This window comes from Spermophilus citellus (assembly GCF_964194105.1).
Source record: "Spermophilus citellus genome assembly, chromosome: 19".
Classification (NCBI taxonomy): domain Eukaryota; kingdom Metazoa; phylum Chordata; class Mammalia; order Rodentia; family Sciuridae; genus Spermophilus; species Spermophilus citellus.
Window position 1 is genome coordinate 15,360,087 of NC_138201.1, and position 25,228 is coordinate 15,385,314.

General features: G+C 47.7%; 2 protein-coding genes across 6 annotated transcripts; both read left to right on the forward strand.

Moving 5' to 3' along the window:
• The first annotated feature begins 937 nt into the window (after positions 1-937).
• On the forward strand, positions 938-15,790 carry IL17RC (interleukin 17 receptor C). Of its 2 annotated transcripts, XM_081276016.1 has the most exons (18): positions 938-1,269; positions 1,553-1,574; positions 1,998-2,150; positions 2,403-2,477; positions 2,573-2,682; positions 4,469-4,580; positions 4,914-4,958; positions 7,574-7,713; positions 7,900-7,959; positions 9,603-9,657; positions 9,746-9,927; positions 10,020-10,070; positions 11,200-11,245; positions 11,400-11,521; positions 11,786-11,845; positions 12,553-12,601; positions 14,794-14,889; positions 15,129-15,790. In XM_081276016.1, the coding sequence occupies exons 1-18, from the start codon at positions 1,165-1,167 to the stop codon at positions 15,758-15,760; spliced, it is 2,115 nt and encodes a 704-aa protein (XP_081132142.1). In that variant the 5' UTR covers positions 938-1,164; the 3' UTR covers positions 15,761-15,790. The 2 variants fall into 2 exon arrangements, with proteins under 2 accessions (XP_081132142.1, XP_081132143.1); XM_081276017.1 differs by lacking the exon at positions 4,914-4,958 and having other exon boundaries at positions 940-1,269.
• A 56-nt stretch (positions 15,791-15,846) lies between these two features.
• On the forward strand, positions 15,847-25,180 carry CRELD1 (cysteine rich with EGF like domains 1). 4 transcript variants are annotated; one of them, XM_081276022.1, is made up of 11 exons: positions 15,847-16,117; positions 16,597-16,789; positions 17,033-17,115; positions 20,526-20,636; positions 20,953-21,044; positions 21,744-21,920; positions 22,004-22,099; positions 23,026-23,109; positions 23,282-23,358; positions 23,586-23,720; positions 24,497-24,633. In XM_081276022.1, the coding sequence occupies exons 1-10, from the start codon at positions 15,924-15,926 to the stop codon at positions 23,688-23,690; spliced, it is 1,212 nt and encodes a 403-aa protein (XP_081132148.1). In that variant the 5' UTR covers positions 15,847-15,923; the 3' UTR covers positions 23,691-23,720; positions 24,497-24,633. The 4 variants fall into 4 exon arrangements, with proteins under 4 accessions (XP_081132148.1, XP_081132145.1, XP_081132147.1 ...); XM_081276019.1 differs by having other exon boundaries at positions 15,855-16,117; positions 23,282-23,377; positions 24,497-25,180; XM_081276021.1 differs by having other exon boundaries at positions 15,975-16,376; positions 16,494-16,789; positions 23,282-23,377; positions 24,497-25,180.
• Positions 25,181-25,228: the final 48 nt, after the last annotated feature.

Here is a 25,228-nt window from a genome sequence, read left to right on the forward strand (position 1 = left end):
GTCAGTCCTTCAGGGGGTTGGAAGAAAACCACCTGGGGCCAGGGTTCTCCATATTTTTTGGACCAAGGGAGGACTCTTGACCAAGGAAAAGTTGCTTTGGTCCTGGGTGACAAGGCTAAAGGTGGAGCAGGATCCAGAGATCCAGAAAGATGAATAAAAGTGTACATTATAAAGGATGGAACACAACATGCTTCTCTAGTATGGCTGGAATGCCAAGTTGGGAGAGGGTCCCTGTGAGCCCGTGAAGTATGGGGGATATGGGGTGTATGGGGGGGTTGTATCAGTTTGTGAGTCTAAATCTTCTGCCTGCACACCTACACCCTTGACCATGTGTTCTCACAAGTAGTACCTGGGCAAGGCCAAGGAGGACCAAGCAATCTCCTGGATCCTCACAGTGATTCTTTCAAGAGGAGGGAGGAGAAACACAGGCTCTACTAGGTGGTGTGTTCATCCTCCTGTGACTAGCCATGGCAATAGCACAGGCAGGACCTCGGCCTGGCTCTGGGTCCTGTTTTCCTTCCCCCATAACATACTTGAGCCTAGTCTGGGCAGTGGGGAAAAGCCACTTTCTGGTACCTTTTAGAGCTCCTGTCCCACAAAAGGACAATGAGACCCAGGAAAGTGTGTGAAAAGGGTCCCGAGGTATCCCTAAGAAGGAACCCATTGGCCCTGGGATCTCAGGTTCACATGGGAAGTGGAAGTGCCCCAGGATTGCCCAAGCCCTGGGCTGGATTCAGTTGGAGCTCCTTTTTAGGGCTCCTAGGATGAGTAGGAATTCCCTTGCTCAGCTATGATGCTGCACCGTCTTCCTGGGGTCCCTCCCAGTCAGGTGTCAGCTATGGAGGAGGAGAGGCCACCATCCCAGTCCAAGACTGCTGGAAGCCAGGATTGGTGTGGGTGGGAGGGACAGGGCGGGGCAGGAACAGCCGGTTGCCTGCTGGGAGCCAAATCGAAAGCACTCGGCTGGAACTGGGACTGGAGTCAGGGCTCCCAGGAGTGGGAGCTCATAAGCTCTCAAGTGCTGGGACCCCTGAGGCTGGGGAGGGATTCCAGCTCCACTGCCCACAGACACTGGGCTGAGTGGGGGCTGGGATAGGGTGTCTGCCCCCCCGTGGGGGGGGCAGGACAGGGCCCCAGGCCTGGGTGCTTCCTGGCACCTGGAAGATGCCTGTGCCCTGGTTCCTGCTGTCCTTGGCATTGGGCCGAAATCCCATGGTCGTCTCTCTGGAGAGGTTTGTGGGGCCTCAGGATGCTGCCCGCTGCTCTTTGGTGAGTCGGAGGCCCTGGGACAGTTGGGGAGGCTCAGGGTTCAGGCTACGGCTCATCAAATCCTTAGTCTGGCTCCTGTCACTGCCACTGCCACCAGAACCGCCCTGGCTGGTCTGTCTGGTATGGATGGGGGAAGAGAAGAATAGGAAGGGGGCTGGTCCCGTCTTCTTCTGGAGGGAGATTGGAGATAGAGGGCTTCAGAAAGAGGTGGAGGGGTCTCGGGCAGGGGAGGTTGCTTAGACTTGGGGGTATAAATTCTGACTCTACTTTCCCTCCCTTCAAGGGCCTCTCCTGCCACCTCTGGGGTAAGTATCTCCACTTTTTTTTTTTTTTTTTTTTTTGGTACTGGGGATTTAACTCAGGGGAAAACTTGACCACTGAGCCATATCCCCAGCCCTTTTTTGAATTTTATTTAGAGACAGGGTCTCCCTGAGTTGCTTAGTGCCTTGCTAAGTTACTGAGGCTAGCTTTGAACTTGTGATACTCCTGCCTCAGCCTCCCAAGCCGCTGGGATTGCGGGTGTGTGCCACCATGCTGGGCAGTATTTCCTCTTTTATAGAGAAAAGAACTTTCCATGTTGATGAAAGGAAGATAAACCTTCCTAGCCCCATGCCTACTCTGCTCACCCTCATCCCAGGAAGAGCTAAGCTCCTTGGTGCTCTGGGATGTAGGTACAACTAAACTGGGTTCTGAACAACTTCAGCTTCCACCCCACCCTTCATAAACAGATGGTGATGTGCTCTGCTTACCTGGGAGCATCGTGTCCACCCCAGGCCCTGTGCTGGTGCCCACGCGCCTGCAGACAGAGCTAGTGCTGAGGTGCCACCAGGAGACAGACTGTGACCTATGTGTACGTGTGGTTGTCCACTTGGCCGTGCAAGGTGAGTGAGTCATCCTGGGACTGCATGTGTACATGTCAGCATGTCTAGCGCAGGCATGAGGGCCAGGGAGTATGTCAGGCAGTAATAGGCATCTTCAGTGTTGAGATGACTGGCCAAAGGACTCCAAGGTCCACCTGGTTTCTCGAGGCCTGGCCCATGCTTCTCAGCACTGGACTTTTTAGAAGGAAGCCACGCCCAAAGCCAGCCCAGAGCTGGGGATCTGATCTGGTCCTTGCTCTCTGGTCCTTCCAGAGCATTGGGAAGAGTCTGGAGAGGAAGAAAAATTTGAAGGAGCAGCTGACCTGGAGCTTGAGGAGCCTACGAATGGTAAGAAGAACCTGCTGGCCCAACTGGCCCTCACCAGGGTCCCTGGTCCCTGCCCACAATCCCTGGCCTGCCTGACACCTGCCTGTTGCTCACAGCCTCTCTGCAGGCCCAAGTTGTGCTGTCCTTCCATGCCTACCCTACTACCCGCTGTGTCCTGCTGGAGGTGCAAGTGCCTGCTGCCCTGGTACAGCCTGGTCAGTCTGTGGTATGTGAAACCCTCCTTCTCACAACCAGAATAACCACCTGCTAGATATGAACTCTAGAAAACACTTTCATATGCATTATTTCCCTTCATGCCTCCATTTTTCTGTCTGTAAAATGGGCATGAGAATATCCTACCTCATATGTTTGACTTTGTGAAAAACTATCAAGGAGAGTTCTACTATTTCATCCTTATTAGCAGTACATGGGAGTTCTAGTTGTTTCCCGTCTTTGTCAACACTGGTATTATAATTGTAAAATTTAGCCATTCTACTATGTGTATAGTGGTTTATCATTGTGGATTTTTTTTTCCCTCTCTTGTCTTCCTTCTTTCTTTTTCCCCTTCCTTCCTTCCTTCCTTCCTTCCTTTCTTTTTTTCCTTCCTCTCTATCTCCCTTCCTCCCTCCCTCCTTCCCCCCTCTTTTTTTTCTCTCTCTCTTTTTTCTTAGTTGCCTATAATCCCAGCTACTAGTGTGGCTAAGACAGAGGATCACCAGTTCAAGGCTGGCCTCTGCAATTTAATAAGGCCCTGTCTCAATAAAATATACAAAAAGGCCTGGGGATGTAGCTCAGTGGTAAACTACTCCTGGAGTCAGTCCCTAGTACCACAAAATAAATAAATAAGTTAATTAATTAATTAATTAATTTCGGGGGTTACTACTTTAAAAAAAATAGTCCTACTGCATACGGCTAGGTTTTCTTTGTTTTGTTTTTTTGGTGCTGGGGACTGACCCAGGGCCCTGTGCATGCAAGACAAGCACTTTACCAACTGAGCTATATCCCCAGCCCTGCATATGGCTGTTTTTTGTTTTTGTTTTTGTTTTTTTAAAGAGAGAGTGAGAGAGGAGAGAGAGAGAGAGAGAGAGAGAGAGAATTTTTTTTAATATTTATTTTTTAGTTCTTTTAGTTCTCGGTGGACACAACATCTTTGTTGGTATGTGGTGCTGAGGATCGAACCCAGGCCGCACGCATGCCAGGCGAGCGTGCTACCGCTTGAGCCACATCCCCAGCCCATATGGCTGTTTTAAGAATTAAATAAATTATTATCTGTAAGACACTTTGTATAATACCCAGTACTGAAGGATATCAATAATTTTTTTCCTTTCTTTTGTAATACTGAGAACTATCCCCCATGAACAAGGCATTGTTATCACCCTTATTTTCCAGATAGAGAGACTGAGGCTTGGAGAGGGGTAGTTTGTGGTCTGCATGCACTTCTCCAAACTCTTGAATAAGAATCCTGCCATCCCATGGTATATACACCTGGTTCAAGGTGTTGGGATTTCTCCCTACCTCAGGACTCACACATGTTTCAAAGAGCTATCTTTGCTAGGGTCAGATCACTCAAACTCTGACTACTCCTGCACACCTGGGCCCCAGCTAGAAAATTGTACAATGGGAGAAATTCTTAGCCCACCTCAGTCCTACTGAGGCACTGGGTATGAGAACCACTTCTGTAGGAAGGGGTGTCCCACATTTGTGCTGGGTATCTCATCAGCTTAGCTTTGGCCAAGTGGTCCAGGCCAGCAGAGGTCGGGGCAGGGACTGGGATAGCTAGAGCCCATTCTTGCCTTGCCCACGCTGCTACAAAGGATGTTTGCTTCAGAATTGGAGACCTTCAGTGGGAACTCTGATGGTAGATTTCAGACTATTTGGTATAATGGAGTCATTGGTTAGGAAAGGCAGGTGGTGCGCAGAGTGGTCCATGCAGAGAAGCCCAAGCCCTCAGTCTGGATTCTGAGCCCTTTACCAGGGCCTCTCTCCAGCCTTCTACCACCCTTTCCTCACAGGGCTCTGTAGTGTTTGACTGCTTTGAGGCTGCTGTGGGAGCTGAGGTGCGAATCTGGTCCTATACTCAGCCCAGGTATCAGAAAGAACTCAACGTCACACAGCAGCTGCCTGGTAAGTGCCTGCAGAACCTCAGAAGCCCCACATCCTAGCTTCTGAGTTTCTGTCCCCTCCAGCCACTCCCCTCCTGCTTTTACCCTCTTTCCCATTCACCATTCATCTCAGGCAGGAGTCTGAGTTTTGCATCCTCTCAAGGGACTGATTCAGTCCCTCAGGCCTCCTCTCCCCATGTGACACAATTTTCCGGCCCCTCCGGAAGAGCTTTGTGCACTGGATAGATGTGGGTAGTATTTAGGGGACAGGGTATTCCCCATGGGTTGGATTGCCCCCCTTTCTGTCTATGGTGCCCAGTCCCACTGGAGGTATTTCTGTGATCTCTCTCTCCAGACTGCAGGGGGCTGGAAGTCCGGGACAGCATCCAGAGCTGCTGGGGTAGGGGCTAGGGCCATTGGGCTGGGAAGGGGGAGGGGCAGGGTTTGGAGTTCATGTGAGGGACTCTTGGAGTTAGCTTCAGACTGGGGCTGCCAAACTCATAGAGCCCATTCATTCATTCATTCATTCATTCATAACACATGAAGTATGGCAGCTGCTATCTGTGCCAGGCAATGGAAATAACAAAATTAATTTCTCACTTATAACAAATATTTATGCATACCAGGAACATCTAGAAGCCCAAAGCATTGTCAAGATTATGGTGGTCTCATCCATATATCAATTATAAAAAATCTGTAATAAAAGCTAAGAGAGGCAAGTTTCTGATTTTTCTCTCCTGTGTGCACTATTTGGATTTTGCTTTCTTTCTTTTTTTTTTTTTTAAAGACAGAGTGAGAGAGGGAGAGAGAGAGAATTTTAATATTTATTTTTCAGTTATCGGCGGACACAACATCTTTGTATGTGGTGCTGAGGATCGAACCCGGGCCGCACGCATGCCAGGCGAGCGTGCCACCGCTTGAGCCACATCCCCAGCCCCTTTCTTTTTTTTTTTAATTAAAAAAAATTTTTTTTGTAGTTGTAGATGGACAGAATGCCTTTTTGTTTATTTTTATATGGTACCGAGAATGGAACCCAGTAGTGCCTCACGCATGCTAGGCAAGTGCTCTGCCACTGAGCTGCAGCTCCAGCCCAGGATTTTGCTTTTTTTGTTGCTAGTTTTTTTTTTTTTTTTTTTTTTTGTACCAGGGATTGAACCCAGGGGCACTTAACCACTGAACTACATCCTCAGCGCCACCCCTTCCCTTTTGTGGGGGAGTACTGGGGATTGAACTAGGGCACTCAACCACTGAGCCACATCACCAGCCCTATTTTGTACTTTTATTTAGAGACAGGGCCTCACTGAGGTTGCTTAGTGCCTCACTTTTGCTGACGGTAGATTTGAAGTTATGATCCTCCTGCCTCAGTCTCCCGAGCTGCTGGGATTACAGATGTGCACCATCATGCCTGGCTTTTGTTTTGTTTTTATTCTCTGTGTATAACATACATATAGAAAGGTATGTAAAGTGCATTCATTTTAATGTCCAGATCAATGAGTTTTTACATATATGTACATATATAAGTATATATGTGTGTGTGTCTGTGTGTGTATATATACACATACACACTACATACACACACTTGCATAACTGGAACCCAGATCAAGATTTAAACACTGTGATTGTTTTTTTTGTTTGTTTGTTTTTTGGTTTTTTTTTTTTGGTACTGGGGATTGAATGGGGGGAGGGTTACCACTTAGCTACATCCTACAACCCCCCTTTTTAAAATTTTGATACAGGTCTCACTAAGTTGCTCAGGGTCTTACTAAGTTTATGAGGCTAACTTTAAAATTGTGATCTTCTTGCCTCAGCCTCCCAAGCTGCTGGGATTATAGGCATGCGCCAACATGCCCAGCTAACACTGTGATTTTTTTTTTTTTTTTTTGGCCAGAGATTAAACTCAGAGGTGCTTAACCACTGGGCCACATCCCCAGTGCTTTTATAATTTTTTTTAGAGATGGGGTCTTGCCAAGTTGCTGAGGCTCTCTTTAAACTCATGATCTTCCTGCCTCAGCCTCCCAAACCACTGGGATTAATTGTGATTTTTTTTAACTATTAAATTTTTTCAACTTCATTTTCTTTTTGTTTCCTTAAACTTGGCCTGCCTCTTTGGCAATCCATAAAGATCCGTCAGCACCAGAGCTTTGAAAACACAGATGCACATCCTGCATTTCATTTCTTGATTCATTCAATAGACATTGCTTCACTTATTCAAAAGATATTTACTGAATAATTACTCTGCACCAGACATTGGGGATAAATCAATAAACAAAACTGACAAAACTTCCTGATTTATGGAGCTGGGAGCGGGACTGGGGTAGGGGCAAGGGAGGACACAATAAACACATGGAGATATGAAGTAGACAGTAAGTTAAATGGTGATTAGAGCTGTAATAAAATTCAAGGAGGAGGGATAGGAAGGTTGGGGTTTGTAGCAGTGGAATGACCTCATTCTAGTGAGGGAGGTGATGGAGGAGCCATTTGAGAGACAAGGGTTCTATGGGGAGAGAATAGCTGGTGCAAAGGGTCTGTCTGGGGTGGAAATATGTCTGGAGTATTTAAGAAGTAGTAAGGAGGCCAATGTGTCTGCAGAAGAATAATTAAGGACATAAGTGCTAGAGAATGAAGTTAGAGAAGTCACAGTACCTAGATTGGGTAAAGACTCCATCTTTTACTGGGGGCTCTAGGGGAGGACCATATATGGGTTCTGAGAAGAGGAGAGTGGTTTGTTTAATAGAGGTTACAGGATCCAACTGGCTGCAGAAGAAGAAGCAGGGAGAAGAGCTATACCAAGATCATATACTGGGACCTCTATGGGCTTGACCCTAATTCAGTGGCTGGGGACAAAGTCTGGTCTGAAATGGAGATGCAGAGGACACATCCAAAGCAAGGGCCTCCTAGTGTAAGAGATTTGAAGGAGACCAAAGGGTCAGTTGGTAAGTATGGCCCAAGCTTAGGTTTGTAGCAGAGGTGAAGGAAGTCTAAGATGCCCTCTTTTCCCTGTGTCTCCCCCACCAGCCCTGCCCTGGCTCAATGTGTCTGCAGATGGTGACAGTGTGCACCTGGTGCTGGCCGTTTCTGAGGAGCAGCACTACAGCCTCTTACTGTACTGGAATCAGGTCCAAGGTCCCCCCAAGCCTTGGTGGCACAGAAACCTGGTGAGGCCTTTCCCTCTCTGAGTCCATTTTCAGTCCAAGCCAGTGCTTATACTAAGAATGTGCATGTCTTTCCAAAGGGGATCCTTGAAGAGGACACACCCAAAACAAGGGAACATTGATAGGGGAACTTTTACTTGTTTGATTTCCTTGTTTTCTCCAACTTCTCTCCTTATGCTTTTCCCACAGACTGGACCACAGACCATTACCTTGAACCATACAGACCTACTTCCCTGCCTCTGTATTCAGGTAGGAGCAACGTCTAGCAGGGCACCAGGAGAAGGGGACTGGGAAGATGGTGAGAGGGTAGATGCCACCTTCCTGGTCTTACCATCCTCCGTACTGTTCTTTGAGGCAGAGACTCCTCCTCCCTTGACCCTTACTGGGCTATATCTTCTGCCTATTATATACCTAGAATGCTCTTCCTGTTCCTCCATCCATATTACTCCTACTTATGCTCCATAGTCCACTCAGACATCACCTCCGACTTGAAGCCTTCCTCTGTTCCTTAATTTCCCTCTATGTGCTCACATGGAGAGTAGAGTATATGCTATGGATTCAGACTGTTTTCAATCCTTGCTCTTGTCATTTGCTAGCTATGTGATCTTTGAGGAGTCACAACCTCTCTGAGCCTGTTTTGTATCTATAAAGTGGAAATATAATCGTACCAACTTCATAGGGCTATTAGAAGGAAGTGCACCACATTCTGGCTTAAATTCTGATTGTAAATTTAATTGGTCATCAGGTCCTATTCATCTGACCTCTCCACATTAGTGTCTTTCATTCTCTTTCTCCCTGCTTCTATCTCAGTTCAGTTTGGGCCTCTGTCATCTTTCTGCTAGACTGTTTCAATAATTCCAGCCCCATCTCCCTTCCCATCACTTCTCTGGCATTTTGGACCCCATACTCAATCCCCACTTGAACCTTCCCCACTAGGTGTTCCCCACGATTCCCCTTTATATGAATTTGGTATGTCCAGTGGAGATATTTACCGAGGTACAACCACCTCTGTGCCTTTGCTCAGGCATTGCTCTCTCTCTCTGAACTGCTCTTACCTCTTTCCCTACAACCAAATTTCCCCAGCTCATATGGCATCTCTTTCCCAAAGCTTTTCTCTAACCACCTGGCCTCTCCTAGCTCCAAATCCACTTGTACTTCCTCTTTCCTTCCTTGTCTATGTATCATTTCTTTTCATATTTGGACAACCATCAGCTGCTTCTTCTACACGATAGATACTCAATATATACTAAAAATGATTGATTTATTTACTAATTTATGTACATATTTTATTGTGACTACTACTGTGAGTTTGTGATTTCCTTGAAAGCAAGCAAAGCTTATTTAATTTAAATATGATAACTTTGCCAGAGCTTTGCACAGGGCCTGGCATATAGTAGGTGCTAACTAATGAATGAATGAATGAATCTCTACTGCCTAGCACAGAGGTAGGACACATAGCAGATGTTTAAGAAGGAAATGTTTGCTGTAAGTTAACTGTCCTCATTGCCACACACAATGCCTAACCATATAGTGGGTGCTCTTAATTAAAAGTTTGATGAATAAAATAATAGGTGCTCTTTAAAAAATCTACTAAAAGGGCTTGGGGTATGGCTGGGAGGAAAGGTGCTTGCCTAGGACGTGTCCCCAGCACTGGGGGAAAATTGTTAAATGAAGATATTGCCTGTATTTGGCAGAGTGTTTGCTGACAGAATTAATTTTTGCATCTCTAGAGCTTTGTAAAGGGTTGATAAGACCTGGTAAGTGCTTATGAAATATCAGCTGAGTGATTGTGTCCCTAGTGCCTAGCAGAGGACCTTGGCACTGGCTGGTAGAGGGTTGGAATGAGTTGGGTGAGTTGAATAGAGCTGAGCAGATCCCTTTTTTCTTTCCAGGTGTGGCCCCTAGAGCCGGACTCTGTTAGGACCAGCTTCTGCCCCTTCAAAGAGGGTAAGCAGATCTCCAGAGGTGAAATTGGGGTCAGCGGGGAACCAAGCCGGGTGCACCTTGACCCTCATGCCCTCATGCCCTCCTGCAGACCCCCGTGCGCATCGAAACCTCTGGCGCGCCACTCGGTTGCGGCTGCTCTCCCTGCGGACCTGGCAGCTAGACGCGCCCTGCTCACTGCCTGCGGAGGTGGTGCTGTGCTGGTGGACACCGGGTGGTGGCCCCTGCCAGCCGCTTGCCCCGCCCTTGCCCCAGGAGAATGTCACTGTGAATGTAAGCAAGCCAAGGGCAGTGCCCAGAGTGGGGGATGGGAGGGAACCCAGGGGTTCATTTTTACGACCTGACCTCTTCCCTGCTTTTTGCAGAAGGCCCAAGAGTTCCCGTTGCTGAAAGGCCACCCCAATATCTGTGTCCAGGTCAGAATGGGATACCAGAGCACTGGGTTTGGGGCCAGACACCACATAGACACAGAAGTCAGTCTTCTGCTTGTACTTTGTTCTTCAGCCCCTAAGGCATAGTGGTTACCAGCTTCCTCCTTGGGAGTCCCCCAGTGGACTTCAGCAGTGCCTGGGACTCTATGCACTTCACCTCTCTGAAAGTCAGTCTTCTCATCTGTTTAATGCAGATGATAATAACTACTTCCTAGAGTTGTTATGAGGATGAAATGAGAGAAGTGCTTTGCCTCAGGGGCTGGCACAGCCAAACACTCAATAAGTATATTTTATTATTGCTCTCATAATCCTATTTCCCCATTTGTAGAATAGGTTGCTCTACAGCTTCAAAGGGTGGTTATATTCAAGATTTATTTATTGAGCATCCACTTTGTGCCAGGTACTGTTTTAGGCCCTGTGATCTGCAAATGAACAAAATAAAAAATGCTCCCTCCCCATACATAGAATCTATTTTCCAATGGAGAAAGGCAAATAAGATACCATAGTGAGTAAATTAAAGTACATAGTAAGTATTTCAAGGTGGAATACAAACACTACGGTAAAAGGTGAAGGATTGGGGCTGCAATTATAAATGGGGTTGTCAGGTGAGAATGGAACCTTCTCTTTGAGAAGGCACTTGGTTGAGAAGGGAATGTAATAAAGTGCTTGGTTAGGACATTAAAAGAGCTTTAAGATCAGGTGTAGTGATTAATGCCTGTACTCCCAGCAACTCAGGTGGCTGAGGCAGGAGGCTCACAAGCTTCAGGCCAGCCTCTGCAATTTAGCAAAACTCTCAGCAACTTAGATACTGTCTCAAAACATAAAAAGGGCTGGATATGTCATTCAGTGGTAGAGTGCTCCTGAGTTTAATCTCTGGTACCCGTCCCCCCAAAAAAAGAGCTTGAAGGGTCATCAAGCCCTTAAGTGCAGATGACTTTGCAAGGCTGAAACTAAGAAAGATGAAATTACTCCTAACCAAGGAACTTTGAAACCAGACCTGCCCAACCTCAGCTCCACAGTGCAGATTCCAACCTGGCTTACTCTTGTCTGCCCCTTCTCTTTTGTCCTTTCTGGCCTTGGCTTTCTGTTTTCTTGTGCCCTTAATTCCAAGCAGGTGAGCAGCTGGAAGAAGCTACAGCTCCAAGAGTGCTTGTGGGCTGGTGAGTGGGACCCATGGGGAGGCTGTGATGAGGCCACTGTAATAAGGGTGAACCCTGGAGGTGCTGGGGGTGAAGGTCAGGGCATGGGAGGGGGATAAGGGGCAACTCCCAGCAAGACTGGATCTTGTTCACAGTCACCTGTCATTCTTCCCAGACTCACTAGGGCCCCTCAAGGATGATATGCTGCTAGTGGACACACGAGGCCCCCAGGACAACAGATCACTCTGTGCCTTAGAACCCAGTGGCTGTACTCCCCTGCCCAGTCGGGACTCCACGGTGAGAGATAGTGGAGGCATAGATCTGTCCAGCTCTATCTCACCTGACTTCAAATTTTCACTCCACACACTTTGTGTCAAGGCTTGTGCTAGTCTTGGGGGATGGATGTGTGAATGTGTTCATATGTGTGACTTAAACCTGGACCCTGCTCTGTGGCCTCTCAACTCTCCCAGCGGGCCTCCCACTCCAATTCTGCCCATCTGCAGCCTGGTTGTTTCCCCAGGGTCTGACCCCAGGTGACAGTCCCCATTCCTTTCTTGGCAGAGGGCAGCTCGCCTTGGAGAGCAGTTAATACAAGATCTGCAGTCAGGCCAGTGTTTGCAGGTGAGTAAATGGCAAAAGGGCCTTGCCCTAATGTCCAAGGGCAATGGGCCTAAAGCTAGTCCTCACCTATCATTTGTATTTCTTTTGCAGCTAGCCTTGGGGAGGTTAAGGGTAGAAGAAGCATAGTTCCTATCTCTGTGGAGTTCACCACTGGCTAGAGACCAGTAAACCAATACTTACACCCACAGTGCTAAGTTTGGGGTCCCAGAGAGAGTTTCAAGGAAGGATCTCATCCTGTGGGTCAGATGTGGCATGGAGGAAATCCACCTAGAGAGTAGATAGCTTTAAAAAGTGCAGAGTATGGGCTGGGATTGTGGCTCAGTGGCAGAGCCCTTGCCTCACATGTATGAGGCTCTGGGTTTGATCCTCAGCACCACATAAAAATAAATAAAATAAAGGTATCGTATCTATCTACAACTAAAAAAACATTTTTTTTAAAAAGTGCAGATTATGGGCTAGGGTTGTAGCTCAGTGGAAGAGCACTTGCCTAGCACATGTGAGGTACAGGGTTCGATTCTCAGCACCACATACAAACAAATAAAAGTCCATCAACAACTAAAAAATATTAAAAAAAAAAAAGTGCAGAGTAGAGTGCAGAAACTTACAGTGTGGGGGGAAATCTGCATGGCCCAGGCTGGCCAGAAACTGGTGGATATTGAACACCAACCTGGAAGGAGGTTCTGGACTTGGTTGTTTGTGTCTTGCAGTTGTGGGACAGTGACCTGGGAGCACTATGGGCCTGCCCCATGGACAAGTGTGAGTATTACAAGAGCTGCCCTTCCTCTGCATACTCGGAGCTAGAATCTTGACAGGGACCATTCCTGAGACAGCACATGCAATGGCCTTGTCCTTCCCTGCACTCAGATAAATCAGAGGGTCATTCCTTTATTCAAAAAAATATGATGAGCCATATGTGGTGGTACTGGAAGATTGCAAGTTCAGGACCAGTCTCAGCAATTCAGTGAGACACTGTCTCAAAATTTAAAAAAGAAAAAGAAAGATTTTAAATTTAAAAAGGACTGGGTGGGCTGGGGTTATGGGCTCAGTAGTAGAGCACTTGCCTAGCACCTGTGAAGCACTCAGTTTGATCCTCAACACCAAAAACAAACAAACAAAGGTATTATGTCCATTTACAACTAAAAATATTTAAAAACAAAAAAGGACTAGAGGTATAACTCAGTGGTAGAGTACCTCTGGGTCAATCTCCAGTACCACAAAAAACATGAGTGCTTACAGGGATGCCAGCATCACTAAAATGATACAATCCTGCCCCTACTAAAAGAAGATAAAAGATAAGCCAAATAACCCATTACAATTAGTAACTATGAGCTACTGAATATTCACAAAAGTGTGAGCTTACAATAGGGTGAGCTATTGAAGTTATAGAAGCCCTCTAAAATGTTCAGTGCTGTAAATGCATATAATGGAGACCTACGTGAGATAAGGGGTTCAGAGAAGTTTCTAGACACACTCTGAAGGCTGACCTAGGTGATGGGAATAGGAATACATTTTTATGAAGACTATAAGATACTTTTCTTGAGAAATTCCAAGGTAGTATGGATAGAAGGTCCTGGTCAGACAGATCTCTGTCATGAGATGAAGATGCAGAGGCCAGGCAGGGAATTTAGGTTTTATATTTACAGCAGCAGGAGCTTCCATTTTATTGAAGGGTTATAATAAAATGTGTATACATATTTTTTAATTTTTTTAAATATTTATTTTTTTAGTTGGACATAATATCTTTATTTTTATGTGATATATATTTTAAAACTTAGGGCTACAATTTTTTAAAATATTTTTTTTAGGTGTAGTTGGACACAATGCCTTTATTTTATTTGTTGTTATGTGGTGCTGAGGATCGAACCCAGAGCCTTGCATGTGCTAGGCGAGTGCTCTACCGCTGAGCCACAACCTCAGCCCCTACAATTTTTTTTTTTTACATTTATTTTTTAGTTGTAGGTGGACACCATATCTTAATTTCATTTTTAGTGGTGCTGAGGATTGAACCCAGAGCCTCTTCCACTAAGCCCCAGCCCTCTTTTAATATATTTTTAATTGTCAATAGACCTTTATTTATATGCAGTGCTGAGAAAGGAACCCAGGGCCTCACACATGCTAGGCAAGCATTCTACCACTGAGCCACAACCCCAGCCCTAAAAATGTATATTTTAAAAAGATCTTTGAAGATGCCACAGAAGAAATGGACTGGAAGCAAAAAAAAAGATGGACTGGGGGGCTGGGGATATAGCTTAGTTGGTAGAGTGCTTGGCTTGCATGCACAAGGCCCTGGGTTGATCCCCAGCACCAAAAAAAAAAAAAAAAAAAAAAAGATGGGTCAGTGATACCAGGTAGGAGGGTACTAACAGTCAATGGAGACAGGAAGGTCAAGGGCCAGTAACCCTAGGCTTAGGGGACAATGTTAGCTAACATTTGAGCACTTACAATGCTTGGCACCCTACAAACACTTCATGTGCAACTCTATTAAGTTGGTACTGCTGTTATGTCAATTTTACAGCCATAAAAACTGAGGCAGAATGTAAATTCACTTACAGAGGTTCGCCTAAATAGATGGAGTTATGTTAATGCACTGGCTTTGATTATGTGTTTTTGGCAATGACTTCATTTCTTTTTGTTTTATTACTATTTTTACTTTGTTTTTCAATCATATCATTTCTGTACTCCTGTTTTTCACCTCTGTGATGTGGGGTGAAAGTGTAAGATTTTGCTGAGCATGGTGGCTTGCACCTGAGGCCAGCCTCCACAACATTTAGCAAATCAGTGAGACCCTGTCTCAAAAAAAAAAAAGGACGGGGGGGGGGGGGGTGTAGCTCAGCAGCAGGGCACACCTGGATTCAATCCCCTGTATACCAACAAAACAAAACACAAACAAACAGAAAAAGAAAGTGTAAGGTTTTCTAACTAGCCGTTTTCTTCCCTGGCTTTCTCAGACATCCACAAGCGCTGGGTCCTGGCGTGGCTGGCCTTCCTTCTCTTTACTGCAGCGCTGATCCTCTTCCTCTTTTTAAAAAAGGATCCCGTGAAAGGTGAGTGCTTCCCGGCTCCCCAGGAGGAGGGCCACAGTGGGCTTGAGAGTTCCCGAGGGAAGGGGCGGACGAGCTCACTGGCTGCCTAGGCCCTCTCCCTCGCAGGGTGGCTGAGGCTCTGGAAGCAGGACCTCTGCTTGGAGGGTGAGTGTGAGCGTGCGTGGCCTCGGACTGACTGCACGTTGAGGCCCGGCCGCTAGCTTTCTCATCTCTGCCCACACCTCTGTCCTTTCTCGTAGTGGCCGCTAGGGGCCGCGCGGCTCTGCTCCTCTATTCCGCTGATGATGTGGGCTTCGAGCGCTTGGTGGGCGCGCTGGCGTCGGCGCTGAGCCAGCTGTCGCTGCGTGTGGCCGTAGACCTGTGGAGCCGCCGTGAGCTCAGCGCTCAGGGTCCTCTGGCCTGGTTCCACGCACAGCGGCGCCAGACGTTGCAGGAGGGCGGTGTGGTGGTCCTGCTCTTCTCGCCTGGGGCCGTGGCACTGTGCAGAGAGTGGCTGCAAGACGGTGCAGCTGCGGCCCCAGGGGCGTACGGCCCGCACGACGCCTTCGCCGCCTCGCTCAGCTGCGTACTGCCAGACTTCTCCCAAGGCCGGGCGCCGGGTCGCTACGTCGGGGCCTGCTTCGACAGACTGCTCCACCTGGACGCTGTACCCGACCTGTTCCGCACAGTGCCGGTCTTCTCACTGCCCTCCCAGCTGCTGAACTTCGCAGGCGCCCTACAGGGGCCCAGCGCCCCCCATCCCCGGCGGCTGGAGGAGTGGGCGGAGCAAGTGTCCCAGGCCCTGCAGCCCGCTCTGGACAGCTGCTTACAGTTTCCGGGAGCCCCGGAGCTGAGGCGTGGGATGGAGCTTGGGGCGGGGAACTGGATTTGAATAAAGGCAGACGCTATTTTTCTATCATCATTGCCCACACGTGCCTCTGTGGCTGAGCAGCTAGGCTGGCAAGTCCTCTTTTAACCCCGCGGCCCTTTAAAGCCAAGACAGGTGCAGCCCGTCGCCGCCTCTGGTTGGTTATCGTGGGGTGACGCAATGTCACATGGCCCGGCGCTATTGGCTGGGAGGCAGGCTCCGCCTCCCGGACTGCGGCGCTGGTGAAGGTTGTACGTTTTACGCAGGCGGTGGTGGCCGTGGCGTTGACGAGACGTCGCTGGCGGCGCGCAAGGGCTGGGGCTGTAGCTGCTCTTCCCTCCTCCGCGGTCTAGGCGGGTCTGGATCCTCCCCTGCCGACTTGTGAGCCGGGACTTTGCCTACCTGCGAGGCTCCCAACCTGATCCCCTGCTCTTCATATCCGGATCCGGGCTCCTCCCAGGACTGGGGTTCCAGACTCCTCCCCCAAGACCGCCCATCCGGCCTCCTCTCTCCCAGTATTTGGAATCCGACCCCTTCTCCCTAATTCTGCGGATTTGATCCCTAATAACTCTTATTGGGACCCTAAAACAATGGGCTGACTCCTGTCCCTTTGCCAAGGATTCCGGCCACTTCCCCCACGGTAACGGGGATAATTTATTTATTTTCTGGAATTGAAGATTAAGCAAGCTTCTTCACCCAACTCCACTCCCTCCTCTCTAATACCCCACTTTATTTTCCTTTACTGATAATTACGCAGGCCTTGGTTCTCTGTCCTGCGGCACCTCAGAACTGACCCCCTTCCATTCTCACCTGGAACCTGACTTCTCCAGTGAACCTTCCTCACCCCTTCTTATCTGCAGGTCCTCAATCTGGGAAAAGATGGCCCCCCAGTCCCAGAAGGACTTAATCCCAGCTCTGCTCTGGGGCCTGAGCCTCTTCCTCAGTCTCCCAGGTCCTGTCTGTCTCCAGCCCTCTCCTCTTCCCCATTCTTCTCCCCCACCTGAACCCCATCCTTGTCATACCTGCCGGGCACTGGTCGACAGCTTCAACAAGGTTGGTGCACCAACAGCCTTGAGGGTGGGGGTCTCAGCTATTATAGCACAGCAGTAGTGAGTAGGAAGCTCTCAGAGGCACATCTGCATGGATTCACATCTTGGTCACTTACTAAAACTTCGTTGCTGGATGACCATAGGCAAGTTGCCTGTCTTTGTCTTAGTTTCCTGGTCAGTTAGATAGTAAAGTGCTAGAATGTGTCAGTCTCTGTAATTAGCTATTATTAAATGTCTTCATGTCCAGGGCCTGGAGAGAACTATCCGGGACAACTTTGGAGGTGGAAATACTGCCTGGGAAGAAGAAAAGTTGTCTAAATACAAAGACAGGTAAGGGGTTGGGCCAGGGAGGAGTGTACTCTTGTCTCCCAATCTCAGCCTTAGAGCTGTTGGGGAGCACTTACTCAGTGAATATCGCAGAACATCTTTAGTACAGGAGTAAACAAAGAATCAAAGTCCAGTTTTCATGGAGCTTTAGTTCTAGTAGAGGAGATGAGGAATGAATGAGTAAATTATGTCAGATAAAAAAAAAAAAAAGCAACAAGGTAGACTACAGAAGGGTGGGAGGCAAGATGTGAAATTTGAACAGAGACCTGAAGTAAAGAAGCAAGCTGTGTGAAAGTTTGGGAAGGGATTTGGGCACAGGGTAGGACTGATCTTGATCTATGTCAGAAATGGCTGGAATGTAGTGAGCAAAGGGAGGGTGATGAAAATTCAGGACAGAGGCCCAGGCATTGAAGGCTACAGAAAGTAGTTTGGATTCTGTTCAGAGTGTAATGGGAAGGTTTTGAGTAGAGAAGTGATGTGGTCTTATTTATTCCTTGAAAAGATCATTAACACTGCTGTAACGGGCCAGGGTAGAAGAAACAGACTCCTTTGGGAAGCTAAAGTACAGCCTAGGCATGAATGCAGCATGAGCTAGCGTGATATCTGGTGGTGGATATGGTAACAAGGGGTCAAAATCTGGGTATATTTTGCAGGCAGACAAGTGGAACTCATTGATAGATTTATTATGGAGGTATGAGAAAACTAGAATAAAACACTCTAGCCATTGGGTGAATAGTGCATATGTTTTCTGAAATGGTAAGACTACAGAGAAGATTTAGGGGAGAGGTGAGATCAGGCACTTTGTTTGAAGGTGTTGGGCTGAGATGTCCACTACACATCCAAGTAGACTCCATTCTACTCTGTATCTCAGGGGAGAGAGGTAGAAACTGGAAACAGGAATTTGAGGGTTGTCAACATACAGTCAGTACATAAAGCCACAAGGAAGATAAGGAAGATTCAGAAAGCCGGACCTGAGCGCCCTAGGCTTTCTACCTTTTCTTTCTTTTTATGTACTGGGGATTGAACCTAGGAGTATTTAACCATTGAGCCACATCCCCAACACTTATTATTTTTTATTTTGAGATGGAGTCTTGCCAAGTTACTTAGGGCCTTGCTAAATTGCTGAGGGTGGCCTTAAACTTGTAATCCTCCTGCCCCCAGAGTTGCTGAGATTACAGTTGTGCACCACCACACCTGGCTACCTTCACCTTTTCAAAATCTGATGGAGAAGGGGTCAATGAAGACTTGGAGTTAGACCTAGTTTGTAATCTTGGAAAGGTCACTTATCCTCTGAGAGCCACAGTTTCCTCACCTGTAAGAGAGGGATTCTAACACCTGTTTTGCCTCTCTCATGGGATTGTGGAAAGAGTTAAAAGATTATATTGTGATGCTCACCAGAGATTAAAAGTTTTGCTGCACCAGGTGGTGCATGTCTGTAATCCCAGCAACTTTAGAGACTAAGGCAGGAGGTTTGCAAATTTCAGGTCAGCCTGGGCAATTTAATTAGAATCTGTCTCAGAATAAAAAATAAAAAGGACTGGGGAATGTAGCTCCAATAGTAGAACCACCCTAGGTTCAAACCCCAGTACAGCCAAAAAAAGAAAAAAAAAGAGTTTTGTTATTCTATGATGGTCAATTTCCTTTTCCTCAGTGGTCCTCAGTTTCCTTATTTAGGAATGAGGGGATTGGCCAAGATGACCCCTTGGCTATAGTGACTCCTGGGTTATTTCTGTTGTTTTGTTTTTTAATCACCTCCTATATGCCAACCACTGTGCCAAATTTTTTAAATACACAGTACACCAAGTTTTATATGTTAATTTTTAAAAAATTGTGGTAAGATACACATAAAAAATTTACTATTAGGAATATTTAGTACATTCACAGTGTTGGGTAACCATCCCCACTATCTATTTCAAGAACTTTTTTTTTCCCTCCACTATTGAGACTTGCACCCAGTGGCTCTCTACCACTGAGCTACATCTCCAGTATTTTTCATTTTTATTTTCTGAAAGGGTCTTCCTAAATTACCAAGGCTGGCCTTGAACTTGCAATTCTCCTGCCTCAGCTTCCGAAGGAGCTGGGATTACAGGGGTGTGTCACAGTGCTTGACCAAGAATATTTTCATTACCCCAACCCAAAACACCATACCCTCCAAGTAGTCATTCCTCATTCTTCACTTCCTTCAGGGAACCACTAATCTGCCTTATTGAAGCAGAAATTTCTATGGTTCCTTGGGAATCATACTGCATATTTCATAGCTTTTGGGGTCTAGCTCATTTCACTTAGCATAATGTTTTCAAGGTTCATCCATATTGCAGTATAGTATTCCTTTTTATGGCTGAATAAGTGAATGGATATACTGCATTTTGTTTAAACATTTATCCATTGATGAATATTTGGGTTCTTTCTACCTTTTGGCTCTTACAAAGATTGGTTGCCGTGAACATTTATGTACAAGTTTTTGTTTAAACACCTGTTTTCTGTTCTTTTGGGTTTATGCCCAGGAGAGGAATTGCTGAGTCATATGATGGCTCCATGGTTAACTTATTGAGAATCTTCTTTTCCATGATGGTTGCTCTTTTTTTTCTTTTTATACCAGGGATTGATCCCAGGGGGCACTTTATCACTGAGCCACATCCCCAGCCCTTTTTTAATTTATTATTTTGAGATAGGATATTGCTAAGTGGCATAGGGTCTTGCTTTGTTGCTGAGGCTGGCTTTGAACTTGTGATCTTCCTGCCTCAGCTTCCCAAGTTGCTGGGAATATAGGTGTGCGCCACCATGCCCTGCTAATTGTGCCTTTTTTTTCTTTTAAAAATTTTTTTTTGTAATTATAGATGGACAGAATTATATGATGCTAAGGATCGAACCCAGTGCCTCACATGTGCTAGGCAAGCGCTCTGCCACTGAGTTACAGCACCAGCCCTAGTTGTGCCATTTTTTATTCCAACCTATAGGGTAGAAGGGTTCCCAGTTTCTCCAATTCCACTCCAACATTTGTTATATGAAACACACACACACTTTTTTTTTTTTTTTTTTTTTGGCAGTGCCTCAAGCATGCTAGGCAAGTACTCTACTACTGAGCTACATTCTCAGTAAGTCCTATGATACATACTTAATCATATCTACTCAGCAAGGGTATATTCTATTGTTAACTTGCAGAAACTGAGGTGTCATCTAACAAACCTGCAGGGAAGGTATTGCCCCCATTTTACAGATAAGAAAAACAGGTTCAGAGAGGTTTAGTGACTTGCCCAAGGTCACACAAGTAGATTTAAAACCATAAACAATATCCCTTCCATTATGTTCTATGGCATCTCCTTTGATATTGTCACAGAACAGGAAGGGTAGAGAGATCTGAGGTTGGTGGATGGGGCAGAGCATGTTCTGACCACCCTGCCTTGTTCCTACAGTGAGACCCGCCTGGTAGAGGTGCTCGAGGGCGTGTGCAGCAAGTCAGACTTTGAGTGCCACCGCCTGCTGGAGCTGAGTGAAGAGCTGGTGGAGAGCTGGTGGTTTCACAAGTGAGTGACATGGAGGCCTTCCGGGAGTAGGTTACAGGCAGGGCCTGGTGGCAAAATCTTAGCTTGGCCAAGAAGTATAGGGTTGTGTGCATGTCCCAGTTCAGTGTCTTCCAACCCCAGATCTTCCAAGGACTTGCTGGAGGACCCAAGCTCCCGTGCTGAGATTGTTTAACTCCTTGCCAGATAAGAAAAGAGCATGATTGGGTGGCCTTATGGCCAAGATGGGTGGAATCAGAGATTCTGTGGGCAGTAGGGGGCTGAGCAGCACCTCTGACACTGTCTCAGAATCCCCTCCCTTTTACCTAACCTGTCTCAGGCAGCAGGAAGCCCCGGATCTCTTCCAGTGGCTCTGCTCAGATTCCCTGAAGCTCTGTTGCCCCTCTGGCACCTTTGGGCCCTCCTGCCTTCGTGAGTTTCTCAAGTTCCTCTTGGGGAATGGGAGGGGTTTGCTAAGGCCAGGGATTCAATTCTGGCTCTACCTCCTTGTGAGCTGAAGCTATTCAGATAACTTCTCTGAGTGTCAGTTCTTGGCTGCCTCAGGAGTAGGTAAGATGAGCAAATCAGTGGGCTAGGCTTTGAAAAAATATACAAGGGCTAGACTGAGCGAGATGCAGTTGTGGTTATTATCAAGTTGTGTTATTATCAAGAGAGCTCCCTTGCCCTCTTCATTTCCTGCACCAGACCAGACTAAGTTACCTTCCTGGGGAGGAGCAGGGGTTGCCCTGAACCCCGATTATTCACCATTGATTCCCCTCCCCAGAACTGACACAAGAGCTGAACTTACCACCAGCTCCTGAAGATAAAAGGCTGGAGCTATTAAGATGGTCAGTTCAGTCTCTGTAAAAGATTTGGGAGGGATATAGCTCAGTGGTGGAGTGCTTGACTCCCATGTATGAAGCCTTGGGTTCAATCCCCAGCACTACCCAAAAGGGGGAAAAAGATTTTTAACAAGCTATGTTATAGGATATAGATTGTGCAGTTTTATGACCAAATATGTAATCATTAAAATAAACTTTCCTCTCCAAATGTATTTGATGTTATGCAAAATATACTCTTCTATGTCAAGGTGGTATATATGGTCTCACCCAGTTTGGTGTCTGCCCACAGCTTGTCCTGGGGGCACAGAGAGGCCCTGTGGCGGCTACGGGCAGTGCGAAGGGGAAGGGACACGAGGGGGCAGCGGGCACTGTGACTGCCAAGCCGGCTATGGGGGTGAGGCCTGTGGCCAGTGTGGCCTTGGCTACTTTGAGGCAGAGCGCAACGCCAGCCATCTGGTATGTTCGGGTAGGTAACCAACTGTGTGGTGGTGGGCAAGGGCAGAAGGGGCATCTGCCTGCCCATCCTCATACCACACCTATCCCACCCAGCTTGTTTTGGCCCCTGTGCCCGCTGCTCGGGACCTGAGGAATCAAATTGTTTGCAATGCAAGAAGGGCTGGGCCTTGCATCATCTCAAGTGTGTAGGTAAGTGGGGCCTGTGTGGTCCTGGGGAGGGTGGGCAGGGCCTGGCTTCATTTTTTTCAACACACACACACACACACACACACACAAACAAACACATGTGCCTGAGCTAGACAACACAGTTCTCATCTTCATGGAGATCTCACCTTGGCTGGGAAGGCAGAAAAGTAACCAGTGGAGATTGACCTGTGTCTGGTGAGGGGTGGTCTGGGATGCAGCTCAGGGGAGGTAGTGGTGAGAAATCAGTGGCTTCCTGGAGCATGTGTCACTTTGGCTAAGTCTTGAATATTGGAGAATGTTTAGCCAGAGAAACAAGGACACTGAATGTAGGGTCAGGAAACCTGGGTTCAATCGTTATTTTGGTTCCTGCTTTGCCACTTAGAGGGACTAAACCATTGTTAATAGAAAGATTCCCAAAAGACTGTGACTTGAAGAATGTAGAGATTTATTTATTGTTTTATATTACAGTCCTAAAGTGAGTGGGCCAGTCTGGCAGGGAAGCTCTGTTTGTCACAGTCACTCAGGGACCCCGGTTCCTTCTTTCTTACTACCTAGTCCTCCCCTTGGGCATTATCTGTGTGTTTATGCTGAGTCACAGGTCCCTGAGATCCATGTCCGGACATTTAGTAAGTGAGAAGGGGAAGATTGTTTTAAGGCCAGGCCAATAGTGGAGTACATTACTTTTGTTTACATCCTGTTGTTCGGAAGTCAATCCCAGGGCCACGCTCAACTCCAAGGCAGGCTGGAAACCATAGTCTCTGCATGGGCAGCTGAGTCTAGCTATACCTCTACTTCTGTTTGTGGGAAGCTTGTCGTCTCTGCCTCAGTACATAATCCTAAGCAAGTTTATTCTTTGACCATCCTGGCCTCAGTTTCCCTGCTGATTATTTAAAATAGGATTGAAATTCCCACCCTTTCCATCTCTGCAGACATCGATGAGTGTGGCACTGAGCGAGCCAACTGCGGGGCTGACCAGTTCTGTGTGAACACAGAAGGCTCCTATGAGTGCCGAGGTCTGTGTCTGTCCTGTGGAGGGGATGTGGGTGTGAGGAGGGGAGGAGGAACTCCTGCATGCCTCTCCCTCCAAAATTCTGTCTTCTCAGACTGGAGTCCCCTGGGCCTCCTCTTTTGGAGCACTTCCCCAGGCCTAGGGGCAGCTGTCATGTTTGTCTCTCCCTTCCCTAGACTGCGCCAAGGCCTGCCTGGGCTGCATGGGAGCAGGGCCAGGCCGCTGCAAGAAGTGTAGTCCTGGCTACCAGCAGGTGGGCTCCAAGTGTCTCGGTGAGTCTTCTCTGATGGGACCGGCATCTGGGAAGGCCTTGTCCACCGTGAATTGAGAGGGGCTGGAATACAGGCAGGGAGCAGAAGGAAAGCAGGTGGAATGTAGATTGGGCAGCAACAGAGGGAAATGTCAGGTTGTGAATGGGATTGAGTCAGGGTGCTGCCTTGCAGTCAGCACTCTGACCTCTCCCCATTCTCCCCCCACCAGATGTGGATGAGTGTGAGACTGCAGTGTGTCCAGGAGAGAACGAGCAGTGTGAGAACACGGAAGGGGGTTACCGCTGTATCTGTGCTGAGAGCTACAAACAGGTAGAGGGCATCTGCGTCAAGGAGCAGATCCCAGGTGAGCCCCTTCTCCACTTGGCAGCAGCAGGAATAAGCTCTTGTCCCATCCCCACTGCCACTCAGTCCCCTAGGAGGCTGCACTGAATTCTGGACCCTGCATCTTCTTTCCAACTTGGCTTTTAGTGGCTTTACCTCCCAGGGAAGAATGAAAATTGAACTTGGGATCAAGTTACCCTGCTCCCTAAGCCTGTTCCTCATCTGTTCAGTGGCACCAGTCCCTGTCTCCTGTGCCTGAGAGCTGCCATAGGCCCGAGATGTGAGAAGAGTAATTACAGCCATGACCTTAGGGACTACTTCCACAGCTCTTATCTTGTCTGACATGCTGTTCCAAGCACACGAAATGTATTAACTTATTTAGCTCCTTGAAACAACCCAAGGCCATACAGATTCTCATCCCCATTTTATGTATATGGAATCTATGCAGAGAGGCAGAACAACCTAACCAAGCCCACATTGCAAGCAGGTTGCAGAGTTGGGATTCAAATGGGGATGGTCTGGCACTGGAACTGGACTACACATAGTATGTGTTCTGCCCCCACCTCGCTCATTGCATGGCCTTGGACCAGCCCCTCCATCTCTCTGAGCCTGCTTTCCATTTAGCAAGACTTGGGTAACTGCCCCTTGTGGAGTCATTCTGAGCAGTAAACAATGCTGTGTACCTGGTGTGCTGTGCAGGCCTGGCAGCAGTTGAGTATGTGGGAGTCCTGGGATAGCTCCAGGAACTGCCAGGAACAGGAGTAGGAATGACAGGCTGCATCTTCTCCTCCTCCGCAGAGTCGGCGGGCTTCTTCTCAGAGATGACAGAGGATGAGCTGGTGGTGCTGCAGCAGATGTTCTTTGGTGTCATCATCTGTGCATTGGCCACACTTGCCGCTAAGGGTGACTTGGTGTTCACTGCCATCTTCATAGGGGCTGTAGCAGCCATGACCGGGTACTGGTTGTCAGAGCGCAGTGACCGAGTGCTGGAGGGTTTCATCAAGGGCAGATAATCCCTGTCACCACTTGTAGGATCTCCTCCCACCCAGGCTGCCCCCACTGTTGGGCCTCTCTCCAGATAGACACTCAGGGCAGCTTGGTTTATTTTGGAAAGTGGGATTAACACCCCCTTCCTGCCTTATGGAGGAGCACAGGCTCTCAGGCCTGGGCAGGCGTGGCCCCTGTGGTGAAGAAGTAGCCCTGATGCTGGATCTCATGAAATCTTTGCCTGTAGGGGTGGGAGGGGGGACTGGGCAGCCTTCACAACAGTATTGTGAATTTGAAAGGTTTCCCCTCGGGGTGGTTGCTAGAGAACTTTGGCTCCTGCCTAGGATAAGAGGGGTCCCCACAAGGAGCAGGGCTGCCTCAGCCCTCTCCTGCCAGCTGCATGCTGCCAGCTCCTTTTCTGTATTCACCCCATCTCTCTCAGCCATCCATTTATTTATCCATCTCAGGAAATAAAGAAAAGTATTGGAAAATGGAGTAGCTCCAGTCTTACTACCTGTCTCCCACCACCGCCTTAGGGAAGTT

What these genes read in the sequence shown, in the direction of transcription:
- CRELD1 (XM_081276019.1), top strand. Translation starts at nt 15,924, where the DNA reads ATGGCCCGGCGCTATTGGCTGGGAGGCAGGCTCCGCCTCCCGGACTGC. An exon ending in TTGTCTAAATACAAAGACAG is followed by an intron (nt 17,116 to 20,525) that starts GTAAGGGGTTGG and finishes TTGTTCCTACAG; the next exon opens with TGAGACCCGCCTGGTAGAGG. An exon ending in CGTCAAGGAGCAGATCCCAG is followed by an intron (nt 23,721 to 24,496) that starts GTGAGCCCCTTC and finishes CCTCCTCCGCAG; the next exon opens with AGTCGGCGGGCTTCTTCTCA.
- IL17RC (XM_081276016.1), top strand. Translation starts at nt 1,165, where the DNA reads ATGCCTGTGCCCTGGTTCCTGCTGTCCTTGGCATTGGGCCGAAATCCC. An exon ending in CAGCATCCAGAGCTGCTGGG is followed by an intron (nt 4,959 to 7,573) that starts GTAGGGGCTAGG and finishes CTCCCCCACCAG; the next exon opens with CCCTGCCCTGGCTCAATGTG. An exon ending in TTCCCTGCCTCTGTATTCAG is followed by an intron (nt 7,960 to 9,602) that starts GTAGGAGCAACG and finishes TTTTCTTTCCAG; the next exon opens with GTGTGGCCCCTAGAGCCGGA.